Here is a 16,819-nt window from a genome sequence, read left to right on the forward strand (position 1 = left end):
CTCGTATATACACATTCATAATACTTGCCCGTGAGTTTCAAGTGTAAGAGACCTATGTGAATAATATAGTTGATTAAAGCTAGGCAATTGCTGATTATACTAATGCTATGACTTGCACTACCACTAGCAGCTGCCAAACAAAGGAAGCATGGGAGAGAGTTGGGGAGGAACTGCAAGAGGCTGTGGTTGGGCTCAGCAGAGGTGCCCTATATTAGGAAACTAAGTATGGCATATTTATACACCTGACAGCCTCCTCTCTCTTTTCTAAGAGATTGAATGGAGATTTCTTCAGGAATCTTGGATTTTCAAGGCTGGGAAACATCAGCCACACTGTCAGAGGCTCATTCACCTGTGCATCTACCAATGTGATATATGCCATCATGTGCCAGCAATGCCCCTCTGCCATGTACATTGGTCAAACTGGATAGTCTCTACGTAAAAGAATAAATGGACACAAATCAGACGTCAAGAATTATAACATTCAAAAACCAGTCGGAGAACATTTCAGTCTCTCCGGTCACTGGATTACAGACCTGAAGGTGACTATCCTTCAACAAAAAAACTTCAAAAACAGACTCCAACGAGAGACTGCTGAATTGGAATTAATTTGCAAACTGGATACAATTAACTTAGGCTTGAATAGAGACTGAGAATGGATGAGTCATTACACAAAGTAAAACTATTTCCCCATGTTATTTCTCCCCCCCCACCCCACCCCCCACTGTGCCTAAGATGTTCTTGTTAACTGCTGGAAATAGCCTACCTTGCTTGTCACCATGAAAGGTTTTCCTCCCTCCCCCCACCCCTTTCCCCGCTGGTGATGGCTTATCTTAAGTGAACGCTCTCCTTACAGTGTGTATGATAAAACCCATTGTTTCATGTTCTCTGTGTGTGTGTATATAAATCTCCCCTCTGTATTTTCCACCAAATGCATCCGATGAAGTGAGCTGTAGCTCACGAAAGCTTATGCTCAAATAAATTTGTTAGTCTCTAAGGTGCCACAAGTACTCCTTTTCTTTTTGCGAATACAGACTAACACGGCTGCTACTCTGAAACCTGTTTTTAGTAGAATCTGTTTTCAGAGATGGCCTCTATTTGTGAACTCCATTTGTACCAGAAAATAATTATGGCTGTATTTTTGTGCAATATTAATATCCAGTGCAGTACTAAGGTGCTTTCCTGAATCAGGACCTGAAAGTCAAAGGGGCTTAGAATCTAAACGCCTAAATCGCTTTTGAAAATGGTACTTAGACCACTAAGTCAGTTAGGTGTTGCAATGTTGAACACATGAATACCTTTACAAATCTGGGCCGAAATGACTACCCATTTACACCAGCAATATTCCATTGGCAAAAATGGAGGCTGGCTTGGGGGTCCATTGGCAAAAATGGAGGTCTGGCTGACAATTGGGTGCTAAAAATGATACGTGTGGCACTGGAGTACCAATTTTAATATCACAGTTCAGAAATGGAATGAGCTAGTCACCAGTCAGGCAGGTTTTGCAAACATCTCAAGTTACTTTTGTGCCATGAAACAAATTTGACTCCAGAGATTTTTTCCCCCTGCATTTAAAGTTTGTTGTTGTTTTGTTTAAAGGTGATTGACTTTATTGAAAGACCATGTGTTTAGCTAAAAGGAAGCCTGAGCTAAGGCTTGCCCTGAAATATCGAGGCTAGCAGAAGTGTGTGCCATATGCATGGTAAACAGGAAGTGGTTCAGGTCCTGGGGTCCAACCCTTTGCAGCTCAGGCATGGAATGGTCCAAAGGTGGCTTTCTGCAATGTTTGCCATCCATTGACTGCTTGTGCAACTGCCCACAGCCCACAAGGGACCATTCTGGCAGCTGCTCATCACCAGATTGTAGGGAAACCCTGCCATACCTACTTTGGGGGGGGGGGGCTGAAAGGAATAGCACAGGAACTTCTATGTGCCCCAATGCCAGCAGAGATTCCTTCCCAAGGGAAATTTCCTGAGGCCCCTTATACCGATAGCACCACAAAGGAGCTTCAGCGAGAGTTGTCTTCATAGTTTCTTTACTGTGTTCCTCTCTCCTCCATCTGTCACCCCAGTCTCTGTTACTCAACCAGAAACCCAGTAACAGAGAAAAAGTTAAATCTTCCGAACCTTGGCCCTTGATTCTGATCTTACATGCATATAAAGTGGGAGTAAATCCATTAAATTATGCGTGTTATACCACTGGAGTTACATAGTGGTGAATCAGGCCCCAAGAGGTAGCTTCTCCCTTCTGCTCTATCTTTTTCTCCAAAAGGATGATCAAAGAACATGGCTTAGGCAATATTATTTCGCAGAAAATCAAAAGTGTTTCAGCTGAAAATTAAACGTGGAGGAGATTTCTGGGCATACAACACCAGCAGGCACAAATGATTATTGAATGGCCTGAGATTGGAAGCTCCACTGCAGATATTTTGTGAGCATGCCCAGTTGGTTATTTAGTTCTGTTCAGTGCATCCAAGTCTCTTGTGTTTCAGCCGAGCACATAGCTGTTGTGGTTTCCAGTACTGCTGGAAAAATGGCCTTTGTGCCTGTTTATCTGGGACAATAATATAACCATTGACATTCCGATTCATGCCAATTTCATATTTTACAGCTCTGCATAAGCAGTTTTAAACAAGGGAGTCTGGTTCTTTTAAACAAGTTAGATTCGTTTTTACATTTTTAGCTATTATTAAAAAGCATAATTTCTAAACTGAATTTATTCAAGCACAAATGAGTGTGAATGTGCATATATATATACTCCTCCACACATATCATGTACATAAACACATAAGCTGGGTTCATAGATTTAAAGACAGAAAGAGCTATTGTGATTATTTAGTCTACTCTCCAGTATAACAGAGTTCTCTGTTTTTGTGGCAATAATCAAGCATTGGATTATTGGAACAATGAGCGTACTTTTCACTCTTTTATTTTGTGTTACTTTTTGCAACTCGCAGACATCGAAATTGGATGGGTCAGTTCCATTGGATAGTTTGGCCAGGCTCACTTTCTAGTCCTAAATCTGAGCTGTTGTGTTTGAGTTTCACACACACACACACACACACACACACACACACGCTATATGCACATGGCCAGAACCTTCGCTATAGCCAGCGAATGCTTGGTGTAACTAAGCAATGGTGGGTGGGGAGCACAAAGGTGCTGTTTATACTCCCCCAACTAGAGCTGGTTGGGAATTTTCTGACTAAACGTTTTTTCATGACTGATTCATCAAAACTGAACTATTTTGCAGAAATATATTTGTTTCAATGAACTTCTGGCAAAACATAAATGGGTTCCAATGGAACCCTGTCTGGTTTCCTGCCACTTTACCTGCTGCTGGCGTGCTGCTGGGAAGTCCAGGCTCCCAAGGCCAGTGGCTCTTGGAGCACCCCTTCCATTCTGACCGTCTCTGAGTTGGGGACCCGAGAGCTTCCAGGCTCCCTGTGGCAGAGCCCAAGCTACTGCAGAGATGGGAGCCTGAAGCCCTTGGCAGCTCCAGCTCTAGACAAACCTCCCAAACCTGCAGAAGAGAGCCTAGAAGCCCTGAAAATCTGAGGCTCCTAGGACTTCTAGGTTCCTGGCTCCCTGTCATTTAAACAAACAAACAAGATTATTTCTAAATCCCCCCCTCCTCCCGATTTCCTTTCCACTGGAAATTTCACCATTTCCACTTTGTTCTGAAACAGAACATTCAGTTTGTTCAGAATTTTGGATTTTCCCTTTGATGGAAATTCCAGTTTTCGACCAGAATTTTACAGAATTGCTTTGACAGTATAGCACAAACTTTCCTCCTGCTCCAAGTAATCATAGAATCACAGGGTTTGAAGGGACCACAAGGGTCATCTAGTCTAAACCCCTGCCAAGATCCACATATGCTCCAGCCTCCTTTTGAAAATCGCCAGTGAAGGAGCTTCCACAACCTCCCTAGGCAGTCTGTTCCATTGTCCTCCTGTTCTTCCAGTTAGAAATTGTTTCCTGAGATTTAATCTAAATCTTCTGTGCTGTAGTTTGAACCCATTGCCTCTTGTCCTGCCCTCTGTGGCAAGAGAGAACAACTTTTCTCCATCTTTTTTTATGGCAGCCTCTTATCATTAAGCAATTTCTCTTACTTACCTGTCTTTGAAGAAAAACGTTTCTCCTCTAATTTGGGAGATACCATCAAATACAACGTCTTGTTTACATAACACTGGGGTGACTGGTCCAAGTGTTGGAGCTGGATCTGGCCCAAAATCAATGGATCCTCCTACAATGAAGAACAGATTTATACTGTAATGTTTGAGTGTATTGTTGTTTTAGTAACGTGAAGACCCCCAACTGCTATACATCATTTAAGGGAAGCAATCACTTCAGTTGTCTGGAGGTTATATTTGATGGAAATTAGAAAATGTTTCAGAGGCTGTGTAGTTCAGTGGACAGGGCATTAGATTAGGATCAGAAGGTCTTGGGGCAGAAGGAGTCTATTCCCAGCACTGCCACTAGCCTGCTGTGTGACCTTTGTCAAGACATGTCACTTCTATGTGCCTGTATTTCCCCTCCTATCCGTAGTTGATCTTGTCTATTTAGTCTGGAAGATTTTCAGGGAAGACAATTTTTGGTAGCAATTTGCAATTATTAACTTTGAGAATGTTTTTTCTCAGTGATGGCGTAGTTTAAAATATAACAAACTAAAGTTTCTTAAAACAGTGTATTGCCATGGTATCTGAGCTGATGTGCAGATAATTCTGAATAAGGAGTACTATACATACCAGCTTTTTGTACTGCAGTTTTTCCAGCTTGCTAATAGTTTGCAAGTCATAAATACCCATTTTGAGCCATTTATAGCCTTTCTCCCCTCATTAAGAATCAAAATGTTCTCTTCAAAACATGCACTTTGCCATCTGTTGGATTTCATTTTGTTTTGTTATTTGGCCGCAGCTGCATTGCCTGTGTAGCATCTGGCTGCTCCTTAGCAATCAGGTGGTTTTACATTATTAAACAAAATGTGACTCCAGCTGATTTGATGTAGCTCTGAATAATGCTAGGAAATGTGTAATGTACATAATCCCAAAAAGAAAAGGAGTACTTGTGGCACCTTAGAGACTAACAAATTTATTGGAGCATAAGCTTTCGTGAGCTACAGCTCACTTCATCGGATGCATGTAGCTCACGAAAGCTTATGCTCTAATAAATTTGTTAGTCTCTAAGGTGCCACAAGTACTCCTTTTCTTTTTGCGAATACAGACTAACACGGCTGCTACTCTGAAACCTGTACATAATCCCAAAAGCAAATACAAGTTTGTTTACAGAAATGAAAAGTTCTTTGAGTTAAAGTATTACTTCAGTTACTTAAAGAGGCAGGAAGGATGATCTTCTGGTTAAGGCTTAGACCTGAGATTTAAGAGACTTGGGTTGAATTCTGAGCTCTTCCAGAGCCTTTTTTCTGTGAACTTGTGAATATCACTTAACCTTAGTGTGCCTCACTTCCCAATCTTTTGGTAGTATGCTGCATCCTTTTCTGCTTCCATCCCTTTGTCTTGTGTATTTAGATTGTAAAATATTCCAAGCAGGGATACTTTTTCTACGTTTATGTGCAGCACCTTGCACAATGAGGTCCAATCTTGGTTGGGCTCTCCAGACTTTACACAAATGATTAAATAATTGTAATTAAAGAGCCCAGGAACTGGAAAGAATGAAGATCCAAGTCAGGTTTTTGAATAAAGAACTTATATCTGGTAGTTATTTGGTATTATTATTAGCATTTCTAAGGTGTCCAGAACTACAGAATCAAGGCTTTACCAGTCATTAAGATGTGATGCAGGTAGAAAAGTGAGAAGCCTGGCTAGAGAAATGATATGATCCTTTCAAACTGATCAGCAGCCTTATATTCAGAGATATTTGCATCCCTACACAGTAGTTTACCAAGTGTACAGACTGAATGGATTTTAACTGATCAAAGTCATAAAACCACCACCATGAAATATAAGCTTAAATGATCTCTGGAGACAAATAAATAAATATTAAAGATGAACGCAGAATACAAATATCTGATATCCCCTTCTTCCCCACAGAAATCACAAGAAACATCTGGTATATACAGATATCACCTTCCACACATTATCTATACATGTTGTTTTTCCTGTTGTACAGCCTAAATCATTGGCTTATTGATAGGACCGTGATAGCGGTAACAGACTGCATATTATTCAAGCAAATTCTGGTCCACCATCAATAAATCAATCAGGTGAGGAGGTTTATTATTCACATATCATTCTGCAACTTATCAGCAAATAACAAGAAACATCTATCATGTGGAGAATAATCACTAAATTGAGCAGTGGAGACAAGAAACTCATGAAAAGTAACTTGTCCCTCCAGCACAATTTATTTTCATTTTAACCACCACCAGCAATCACTAGTATCTAAGTCTAGGGAGTGACCCTTAATGAACAAGGTAGAATTGCTCATCTTCTGAAGCATCCATCTTTGAAAACAATTGTATGAGGATGAAGATGGCGTGTGTGTCTCCATCTGTGAAATAGCTTTACCTTCTTTGCATTGCTTTTCGACAAAAAAGGCCCTTGGAGTACAGACTTAAATGTCCTTTACAGGCTAAAAGAGTGACCTCCCTAGCTGGTGTCAGAAGAAGAAAAGTGTATACCCAGCCATTAACCTTTATCACCCCATTGCTTTAAGGAGACTAAATGGAGAGCTGAATATCTGGCATGAAGTTTTCTCTGGTTGATGGTCGGTAGTACACTGTCCTTGGGAAATGTCTACCCCCATGTTAGGCCCAGGTTCTTCCCAGAACTGTGCATTCATATCTCCATAGAATCAGGGGTGTATGCAGGAATTTAAATGTAACCTCTTGAGGGGGGGAAAACATTAAACACACACATATTATATACATTAAACCATATCAACACATGCACATGCATCATATACAAAGAAATAAACAGCTACATATTCACTATTTTAATGAACTGTATCTTTAATCCACTTCAAATATGGGCTCCTTAACCATATTGGGGGAACATGTGCAAACCAAGTAGATGCACGTGCATCCATAACCTCACGTTATGGGGATATGTGTATGACTCACTGAGTTTGTGCACTGCATGTTAGGAGGAAATACCATAATAGAAAAAAAAAGGGGGGGCAGAGAGCTTCTCCCACCCCGGGGCTACAGAGTGAGCTCCTCCTGCACTGGGGGTGGAGCATGGTGGGGGACGCAGAACTCCTCAGCAGGGAGAACGAAAGAGCTCCTCTCCGCCCAGGGCTGCGGCCATGGGGAGAGTGTGGAGGGTCCATACCAGGACCCTTGCACTGCCCTCTGCCATTTAGTCAGGATAGGCCACCCCATTTAGCAATATGTAGGGCAAGGAGATTATGATCCGCTGACACCTGGTCGTGACCCCTGAGTTAGGGACTTCATGTTAGAGAGCAAGTAGCCCACAATTCCCAGCATGGCGTTTCACAGCTAAAGAGAGAGAGGGCCTTTGAAAGTTCCACCTAAAGATTTGGGATTAACCTATGCAGCTCTGGGGCTTTCACAGCTCAGAAGCTTAAGTGGGAACTTCACTTGTTACTGAATTGTACCATTAATGGGAAGTAGGAACACTAACAATATCTTGAGTGAGGCAGGCGAGGAAATGGAAATTTGCATCCCTAATTGGTCAGAAGTGCACATTATTTACAATAGCATCTGAAAATAATAGAGCAGGCTGTACTTTTGATAAATGCTGAATACTTTACCATAAAGTTCCTGGATTCCTTTAATATCATCCTGAGACAGTCTGAAGTTCTTGGTAAATGTGTAGATTGGAGCCATTAGAGCTCCTGGGTCTTCAGAGTGCTCTAGTCCCATGGCATGGCCAAATTCATGAGCAGCAACCAAGAAAAGACTGTAACCTGAAGAACACAATGGGTCAACACAGTTTTGCTTGTATCCAAATAAAGATATACTACATCTATTATGCTAGTCCCATAAAATTGCCATTCCTCCTCACTCCACCAAAAGATTCCCATAATAAGTATTGCTTGATGTGGAATTTCATATAATAATAATAAACATGCCATGCATGTTGCCAAGTCTTAGGAAATTTCATTTGGCAGAAAGATTTCTTTTAAATACTATTGTACAGTTGACATGTGCATATATTTTCACTGTCTCCCATGTAAAGTGCCCTTGAATATTAACTTAGTAATTCTGAGAAGGAAGGAAGTAGTTTAAGTGAAACGTTTGATTTATTTAGCATGGAAGAATTAAACCACAATCTGGACCTTGAATCTTGCTTTCAAACATTAAAAACCATCCAGGGGATATACAGATCTACTGGTTTTTTTAATTTTATTTTAACAAAATAGCTGTTTTCATTATTTGTCTTGCTTGAGTTGAAGATAAGATTAGGTGGGAGGAGGCCTAGAATTAGTACAATAGCCTTTCACCTCTGGATTTCTGAGTTTAAAACCTACCTTAGTAACCAGTAGTAATTTTGTTTGCCATCTTAGAGTCTAGTACATATTTGTCAACACCACATCATCACCTCCATAATTCTTATTAGTACAGAAGGGCATTGATTCAGTATGGCTAAAGTACTACTGATAGGTGAAAAATCATCCATATTGCAAAAGGGCAGCATTTTACCAACAGTTACCAAATCACAGTGTCTAAATATAACAGTTATTTCCTGTTGTAAGAAAATGGAAAATGCTTCTGTATATCAGATACCTGAATTTAGCAATTGGTAAATGTTGCAAATACTGCATTTAAAAAAATCTCTAATTTATTTACAAATAACACCAAAGATTATTAAAATGAAAAGTATTTATTTAAAAAAATCTTTTCCCCACTTTTTCAAGAGATGTGGGTTTTTGGGGGGCTTTGGGGTTTTTTCTGCTAGCCTTTAGGGCAGTGGTGGGCAAGCTGCGGCCCACGGGCCACAGGTTGCCCACCACTGCTTTAAGGGAACATTTACGATTAAAAAACCTGTTTTCTTTGTTGTCTTTTAAAAATATCATGCAAACATTTTTATGTATTTATTTTGACAAGCTTTTTCCAAAACCTAACTTTGGGTGCCTGATGTACTTGGACAGTGTTCTTTTATTTTCAAAAGTAAAATATGCATTCCCAAACTTATCCAGGATGTCATGCCAATTACATCCATTACTCACAGCATTTTGGTCAATGTTCTTTTATGATTGGTTAGCCTGAGACAGAGGCAGGAATAATACACATTGTTAAAGGGTTTGAAGTATTTCAAGAAACTGTGTTACCTTGATCTGGACAAAAGCCCCATTTGCGGTCATCATCATAGTTACCACTGGAAGCACACCACATCTTGCCATCGCTACGTCCAGCACTTGTGCAGGATTCATACTTATTGCCAAGGAAAGTGAAAGGAAATACGCAAGGAGCTCCTTCTGAATTTCCACCAACCGTTGACATTGCTATGGGGAAACAATATTTAAATACAATAAGTAGAGAATCAACCAGCTTTTGTGACATAAAACTGACATCACCTTCTCTTAAATCATACCTAAATCCAGAAAGTAACTGGAAAATCTGAACTGTTGTAACAAACATGGAAACTGTGACTGAAAATGACAGTTTGAAAAGGAAATTGCCTGCAACAGAGGAAAAGAGAGATAAAGTCTAACTGTTCCCGCTAAAGCCACTGAAGCTAAAGACAAAAACTGCAACTGGCAACCACTTGAAAGAAGCAGTTACTCTACTGCAGCTCAATGGCATGTGCAATTGGAGGGGGAACTGATTAACAAATGACCTGGTATTAGCCTAATTAATAAGATCTTTTCTGATAATGCTTTCAAGTGTCTTCTACGAGTAGATTTATTGATAGAAACTTTATAATTTTGTTATATATCAGCAGATTGTGAAGTGTTGCACTGAGGTTTAATTAGCTTCTAAGGACAAAAAGATCTTAGAGGAGTCAAAAAGTCAGATCTTGCACGCTGAGATGGTTGAGGTGTACTGATAGAAAGGATTAAGTTAAAAGCCGTAGTTTTTAAACTAACTCTAATGAAAAGGATATACGCTATAAGTGATACTTGCTGTGGGGGTAAAATTTCTACCTTTAGTACTCATGGAGACCGTTTTTGTCTTCCTACTCTACTATATCCACCCACACTTACATATGGTACTCGTGTAAACATACATACAGAGAGAGAGAGAGAGAGAGATGTATATCTGTTTGTGTGTGCAAACATGTATGTCTATTTGAGCATAGTGCATCAGGAAGACTACAGTTGTACTTGTGTGTACCCAAAGTAGAAATTATACTCTAAAGCAGGGATCACAAACAAAGAATACACTCCCCCACCCTCCCCCCATTAAAAAAATCATTTGCCTTTTTAACACATGTACTGTACTAGCTAGCTGTTGTAAAGTCACTTGTTCTTGTACAGGATTCAAATTATAGTTGGCAGCCCAGCCTAACATTGTCTTAGAAATTTAAATACATAATTATTTAGTGGAATAGGAATATATGTAATTCTCCTGCAGTTATGAAAGTCCAGCTAGTAGTGTTCAATAATGCATACAATACACACAGCACAGTAACAAATATTTCCAAGTCCAGATTTAATGCTAATTGGGACACATATTCTTAGTTGTTTATGTAGTAATGGTTCCTGAATGGAAGCTAATGCAAGTAGTAACATTCATTTTATATCAACAATTTGTTTTATATGGACAAAAGGAAAATATATAAGACGTTTAGGCAAATGAAGCAAAGTCCTAATGCTCAAATCCTCCACCTACAGCACTGAAGTGGATGAAACAGGTTTACAAGGGCTACAGAGACCCAATAAAAAAAAAGACTCCATATTCCCTTGCATGCCATAGTGACCATCTCTACAGCTCACTGCATTGGGAGAAGGCCAGGGAAATGGCCACTGCATCCAAAACTAGAACAGATCCACTGGACCATAAAACTGCTTAGTGGCTATCCATGGGCTGTTACGGCTATTCCAGCCTCTAGACCAGCAGTTCTCAAACTGTGGGTTGGGACCCCAAAGTGGATCACTGCTAGGCCCAAAGCTGAAGCCTGAGCCCTACCGCCCAGGTCTGAAGACTGAGGGCTTCAGCCCTGAATGGCGGGGCACAGGTTACAGGCCCCCCCGCTGGGGCTGAAGACCTTGGGCTTTGGCTCTGGTCACCCCACCCGGGACAGTGATGTTCAGGCTTTGGCTTCCCTGCCCAGAACCGTGAGGTTCAGGCTTTTGCCCTCCTGCCTGGGGCAGCGGTCCTCAGGTGGGCTCAGGCTTCAATTCCCTCCTCCTGGGGGTCATGTAGTAATTTTTATTGCTAGAAGGGGGTCATGGTGCAATGAAGTTTGAGAACCCCTGCTCTAGACTCTGATTATAGTGTGCTGCAGCCCAACTTTATAGGCCTGTAGGGCAGATGTTTCTTCCCCTTATTCCTCAGTGTTTAGTGGAATTTTCCCTTGTGGATGCAAGACTTGGGCCTTAGGATGTTATTAATTTTGCCATTCCTACATGGAACGAACAAATCCACCAAGCAAACCCCAAACCTGCCTTGCGTAACTCTCTTCTTTACACAATGGGAAAGTCACTACCTCCTGCACGAAGCCAGGATGGCCGACTTGGGAGTTGGGTAGGCAGGGCAAGGTCTTGCTGTGAACTGTGGAAAGGTGCTGCATTACAAGTCTGACCAGGACAGTGGGGGCCACTGAGAGAGAGGAAGCTGGATCTGCTTTTAAATATGGCCAAGTGGTCAGAACCCTCATGGAAAGGATGCTGAAGAACAGCGCACCCTATTTGTTGCTCAAGGTTGGAATGAAGGGTATTGAGTAGCTACAGTGCAGGAGCCTGGCTTAGCCAGCTCGCATGTAGATCGTACAGGATTCATGCGAGACGTACGAACTTTCATGCTGTGAAAATAGGAGAGTTAAATATGGCAGGGTTTGGGGTTTGCTTTGTGGATTTGCAAAATCTATGCCAAAGCCATAGGGTCATTCCACTTCCATAACCATTGTACCGAGGCATCACTGGGCTTGAATGGCATAGGGGGCTTTGTGCCATAATTTGGAAAGAGCTCCTATATTTGCTGTAAATCTATAGAGAGTTGGAATCAGGACTAACCAGGCCAGTTAGAAGATTGGTATTTTGCATAAACCAGACATAAACAATAAACAAATGCAAAGCACAACAGTCTGATTATGTAGTAACGTCTGCCCAAAAGTTAGTAATTATTTGTATTACCAGAGCACATAGGAGCCCCAGTCTTGGAGCAGGACCCCCACTGTGCTAGATACTGTCCAAAAAACAAAAAGAGGGTCCTTACAGGTAAGTGTTTGAACTACTTCTAGATATTGTTAAGGTTTTGTGTAAGAATTTCAGTATATTAGTTCAAATGTTCTCCTGCTCATTTAACTATCACTTAGATTTTTCTCTGTCACCATTACCAGTTATGCAAAGTTTGATACTTCTACATTCTTTTTTACTGTTAAGAGGGATGGTGGCTCGGAGGGTCAGAAATAATCAGCAACCAATCAAAATGCTCCAAGTGCCTGTTTTAAACAGAGATGGCTTTTTAAATAGCCTGGAAATGGAGTCAATCTGTTTGTTCATCAGCCAGCCATTGCTCTAGAGTTAGGCTTACATTTAGTTTGGGTTTCATAACATTTGGTGGCTTCACCTTGGCTCCTTTAAGTGCCAAGAATGATGAACCATCATAGGCAGTTTAAATGAGTAACTGTGCCGTTAGTCTGTATCTCAGAAAAACAATCCCTGCCAAGTTATACAATCCTCTAAACTAATTTTGTCCCTGTGACACGCTACGTAGTAAAGACTGAAGTTAACAAGCATTAAAAATCATCAAGAAAGCGGAAAGATCATTCTTCTGGAGTGAAGGGATAATCTTCAATTTGTTTCCTAGTATGTTGTAAATTCATAAAGGCATGTTTATTGAGTTAAATCTGAGTTAAAACACTCTTTTAAAAAAAGAAAAAAATTAAATGTTAAGCATTAGTCATTGGCTGTTTAAGTTTCACATTTCTTTTGTACTGCTTTTTTCATTTGCAGCTCATGTTTCAGGGATATTAAAAAGTAATCACCTACCCACATTTACCATGTAGTGGTAGACATTTATCCCTAAAAGTTGAAGGCATGCTCCTACATACATGCGTGCTTATGCTCATTCCTGATTTAGCTATGCAAATTCCTGATGTCCATGGGCAAGCTATCTAGGATTGTGTGCATGCATCCAAGATTTTTTCATCTGAATTGGTTATATGCAAAATTGCATGCAACCTTAGATGCATATGGTTTTACAAATTTGGGCCATCCTTTGGTTGGCCTACAGTATACCTCAGATATATGACTGTTGTGGGTAATTCCATTTCCATCTGGAAGCTGAAAGAGCCAAGGAATCTGGGAAAGTTGCTATTTGCGACTTGCTTATGTTAGAAAAATGCAAGCAAACTCTTTCAAACCTCAGGAAAGCTTCAGCTCTGAACTTTGGTCCAATGTTCCAAGTGTGGTTCTGATTACATCTGAATGGATATATTCACTGCTAGTCAGGTGACTAGAGTGGTGAAGGAAAAAGACATACCAAGGCCTCAATTCATTTTTGGGTGTAATTCAAGAGGTTAGTTCAGATCTGTACTGCACAGCTCTCCCTAGCTATTTTCCAGCACTTGGGCTGTTAGTCCAGAGATTTTATTTATCTGGGGCCTGCTGGAAGAGCATACTCAGTAAAGGGGACAGAATTCTGGAATCCACTGCCCTTTTGGTCTGATAGAGCACTGCTCCCTACCTGCCAGGCATATTGAACAGCTATTTTATTTTCTCTGACTTTTCCTGAGATGCAGAAATGACTGGAGGATTTTTGTTTTTCCTGGGGGTTGGAGGGTCAGATGGGAATTTAGTAGTTCTTTATTCTTGTTAACTGACGTTGCCTTGGTTTAGTATTATATTGCATATAAACTCATGTAGGTTTATGTACGGGCTTATCTATAGGTTATATTGTGCATGTGCCTAGAAGCCACAATCAGCAGATTTTCAATAAAGTGGAAATATCAGCACATATACCAGCACATATGCCCCTAACTCAACCACTTGTAACTCTTCAATTAAAGGATGGAAAATGACTTGTATGACATACAGATCAATGACAAACTAGACCAGCATAGCAAATGTCTATTTACCAGTCTCTGGGCAGAAGCCATATTTCTTATCTCTGTCGTAGTCTTCTGTAGTTCCACACCACCGGTACCCATCTGTCCTTCCTTCTGTTGTACAGCTGTCGTACGATGTGCCTTGAAATTTGAAGGGGAACTTACATGGCTGCCCTTCACTATTTCCACCCATCGTGAAAAGAGCTGAAGTGAAAGTGAAGCAGAAAAAAAAATATACTATTTTTAAGGAATAATTATATACATTATAACTAGAAATTGGTAAGAAAAAACATTATTGATTAATTATGTGTAGTATGGCAGCATGTAGAGGCCCCAAATAACATGAGGGGCCCATTGTGCTCAGTGCTGTACATACGCATGGTAAGAGACCAGAGAGTTCATGAGCTAAACAGACAAGGGTGGGAGAGAGGAAGTAATATCCCCATTTCACAGATGGAGGAACTGAGGCACAGAGAGATTAAGTGACTTGTTCACAATAATTATTAACATGGGCTCAAGTGAAGTCCACTGGGCTACTCAAGTTTATGGCAATATATCTTTTATACCCTGCCTCATAATATATTACTGCCTATTTGTAGCTAATACTTCTGCTTCAGACAAGGCTTTGAGGGAGTGTTCCAGGAAGCCATTTATTTTCCTTAGTGTTTTGCTAATTAATTTACATTGTGCTACAGAGGTTGCTAAAATAGCATCTTAAACATGTAGACAGGTTTGTAGCCTGCCGCTATTGCTTTAGATGACAATTTTCCTAATGAGCATGTTATGTGACATTCCTCTGTTTGTTTAGTCTGCAGACTGCAATAGAAGATACAAGCAGGGCAGACCATACTCTGGCATTTTTCCTATCCCACTTTTCTTTCCTTTAACTTCTCAGTAGCTCTGCTTTACTTTTCTGAGTGCCCACACAACAGTCACTTGATGCTGCAGTGATTGACACTCTATAAATATCCAAGCTAGATAGACTGAACTTCACTCCTCTGACAAAGAGGGACAGATGGGCATGCCTCCCGAGTTCCCTACCAGTTAATAATTTTGGACATGAGATGCTCCTCTTCAAGAAGTTCAGGTTTGCATCCTCCCTCTCACCCACCGACATAAACAAGCCTCATGACTTATGAACATTCCCAAGATTTCTATCGTCCCTGAGAATCATGACTCCTTCTATCACATAAATGTGGAAGAAGGGTCTTGTAGTTAAGGCACAGAACTAACTCTATGACTGTAGATCTGGGTTATCTCCTTAGGTCTGCCACAGACATCCTGTGTGGCCCAGGGAAGGGCAATTAAATGGTCTTGGCCTGATTTTCAAAAATAGGTGTGAAAATGAGTAATGTATGTGTGTGATAACGACCTGGTATCCATCTAAAGGGACCATTAAAATCTAGGGGGTAAGAGAGTTGCACCTAGGACACAGTATCTTTCCTTTACCGTGTATGTTACTTTTAAGTCTATATTTCAGCCAGTTCTGACTACTGAAAAATTATCACAGACACTTTGCATTTGTGGGATTAGTTTTTCCCTGGCTTAATCTGTTATGTAAGCAGCATGATGGCTGTATTTACATATCCACTGTTTCTTGGCTTGATCTGCTTTTTTTAGGGGGAAAAACCCCCTTCTAGCTCTATGGGCTAACTGAACTGTGTGGCATCACTGCTGAATAGGGAAATATTGTGACACAGATGACTCCCTTTCCAAGTTAGAGTATGGACTGACGAGGGCATTAAGGATCCAATCTTTCCAGTTAGCGTGCTTTCATCCTATTGAGGAGAGGGTGTTCGGTACCTTCCAGGACTGGGTCAGAAGTTATAAAAGAACAAATTATTGCTTAAATGTAGCAAGCATGGTCTTCTGGTCTGGCCAAGCTATCCTCTGAACAGGATCCAGGAGAGGAGGGCTTAACGCCATATTTATGCTTCACTGATCCTGCAATCGGCCACATTAGAAACCTATCTCTAGGGGGCACTGCATCCTTCTGGGACCTCTGGATCTCAAGACGCTCTGGCCATGTCCTAACATATGGCCTCTATGCTGGGGGAGCTGGGCAAAAGTGACAGAGCCGAAGACAAGTGTCTGACTCAGTATTTATGTCTCAGATTCTGGTGGTGAGCTAGTCAGGACACATACATTAAACAGTGCAGTCTTTATTTTGATTGGTGAAAGATTTTTAAGAGAAATGCCACTTGGAAAGCAAAACAAAATTGAGTTGTTTGGATGACTCATTTGCCACATATTCGGCTTCCAGGTGCAGATCTGGCAGCCTCGATCTATGAGTAGAATTTTTGATTGGTTTGAACAGGGATAAGTTGCAAAACCATTTCAGTACAATATTAAGACACAGTAAAAATAAGGTTCTTCAATTTGCCCACGGGTAATGACACATGATGCTAAAAGTCCCTCATTCCAACAAAGCTCTTACAGGGTTTTTATAAACTTAAGCCTCTTTGAGTTTTATTGTAAATGAAAAATAAAGACACTGTTTCACTTGCTCAGAGAACTGAAATAAAGGTACAGTTACTTATCATCAAGGCATCCTCCAGGGCCTGATTCTGATGTTAAAGCAGGGTAAATCAGGAGTAATGCTAACGCACAGTTACACTAAAGTCAAAGTAGAATCAGGTCAAATATTTCCAGTCCACAATTAAGTATCGAACCTGTGAGGAGTGC

General features: G+C 40.7%; 1 protein-coding gene across 1 annotated transcript in view; it reads right to left on the reverse strand.

The window, feature by feature from the left end:
• MMP2 (matrix metallopeptidase 2) overlaps positions 1-16,819 on the reverse strand; it is a 54,236-nt gene that overhangs the window by 13,298 nt on the left and 24,119 nt on the right. Inside the window, exons 6-9 of the mRNA XM_038368193.2 lie at positions 14,165-14,338; positions 9,252-9,425; positions 7,731-7,886; positions 4,113-4,242 (exon numbers count right to left, since the gene is read on the reverse strand). Of these exons, the coding sequence (XP_038224121.1) occupies positions 4,113-4,242; positions 7,731-7,886; positions 9,252-9,425; positions 14,165-14,338 (634 nt within the window). The remainder of the gene's footprint in view (positions 1-4,112; positions 4,243-7,730; positions 7,887-9,251; positions 9,426-14,164; positions 14,339-16,819) is intronic.

The sequence above is a fragment of the Dermochelys coriacea genome, chromosome 12 (genome assembly GCF_009764565.3).
Source record: "Dermochelys coriacea isolate rDerCor1 chromosome 12, rDerCor1.pri.v4, whole genome shotgun sequence".
NCBI lineage: Eukaryota > Metazoa > Chordata > Testudines > Dermochelyidae > Dermochelys > Dermochelys coriacea.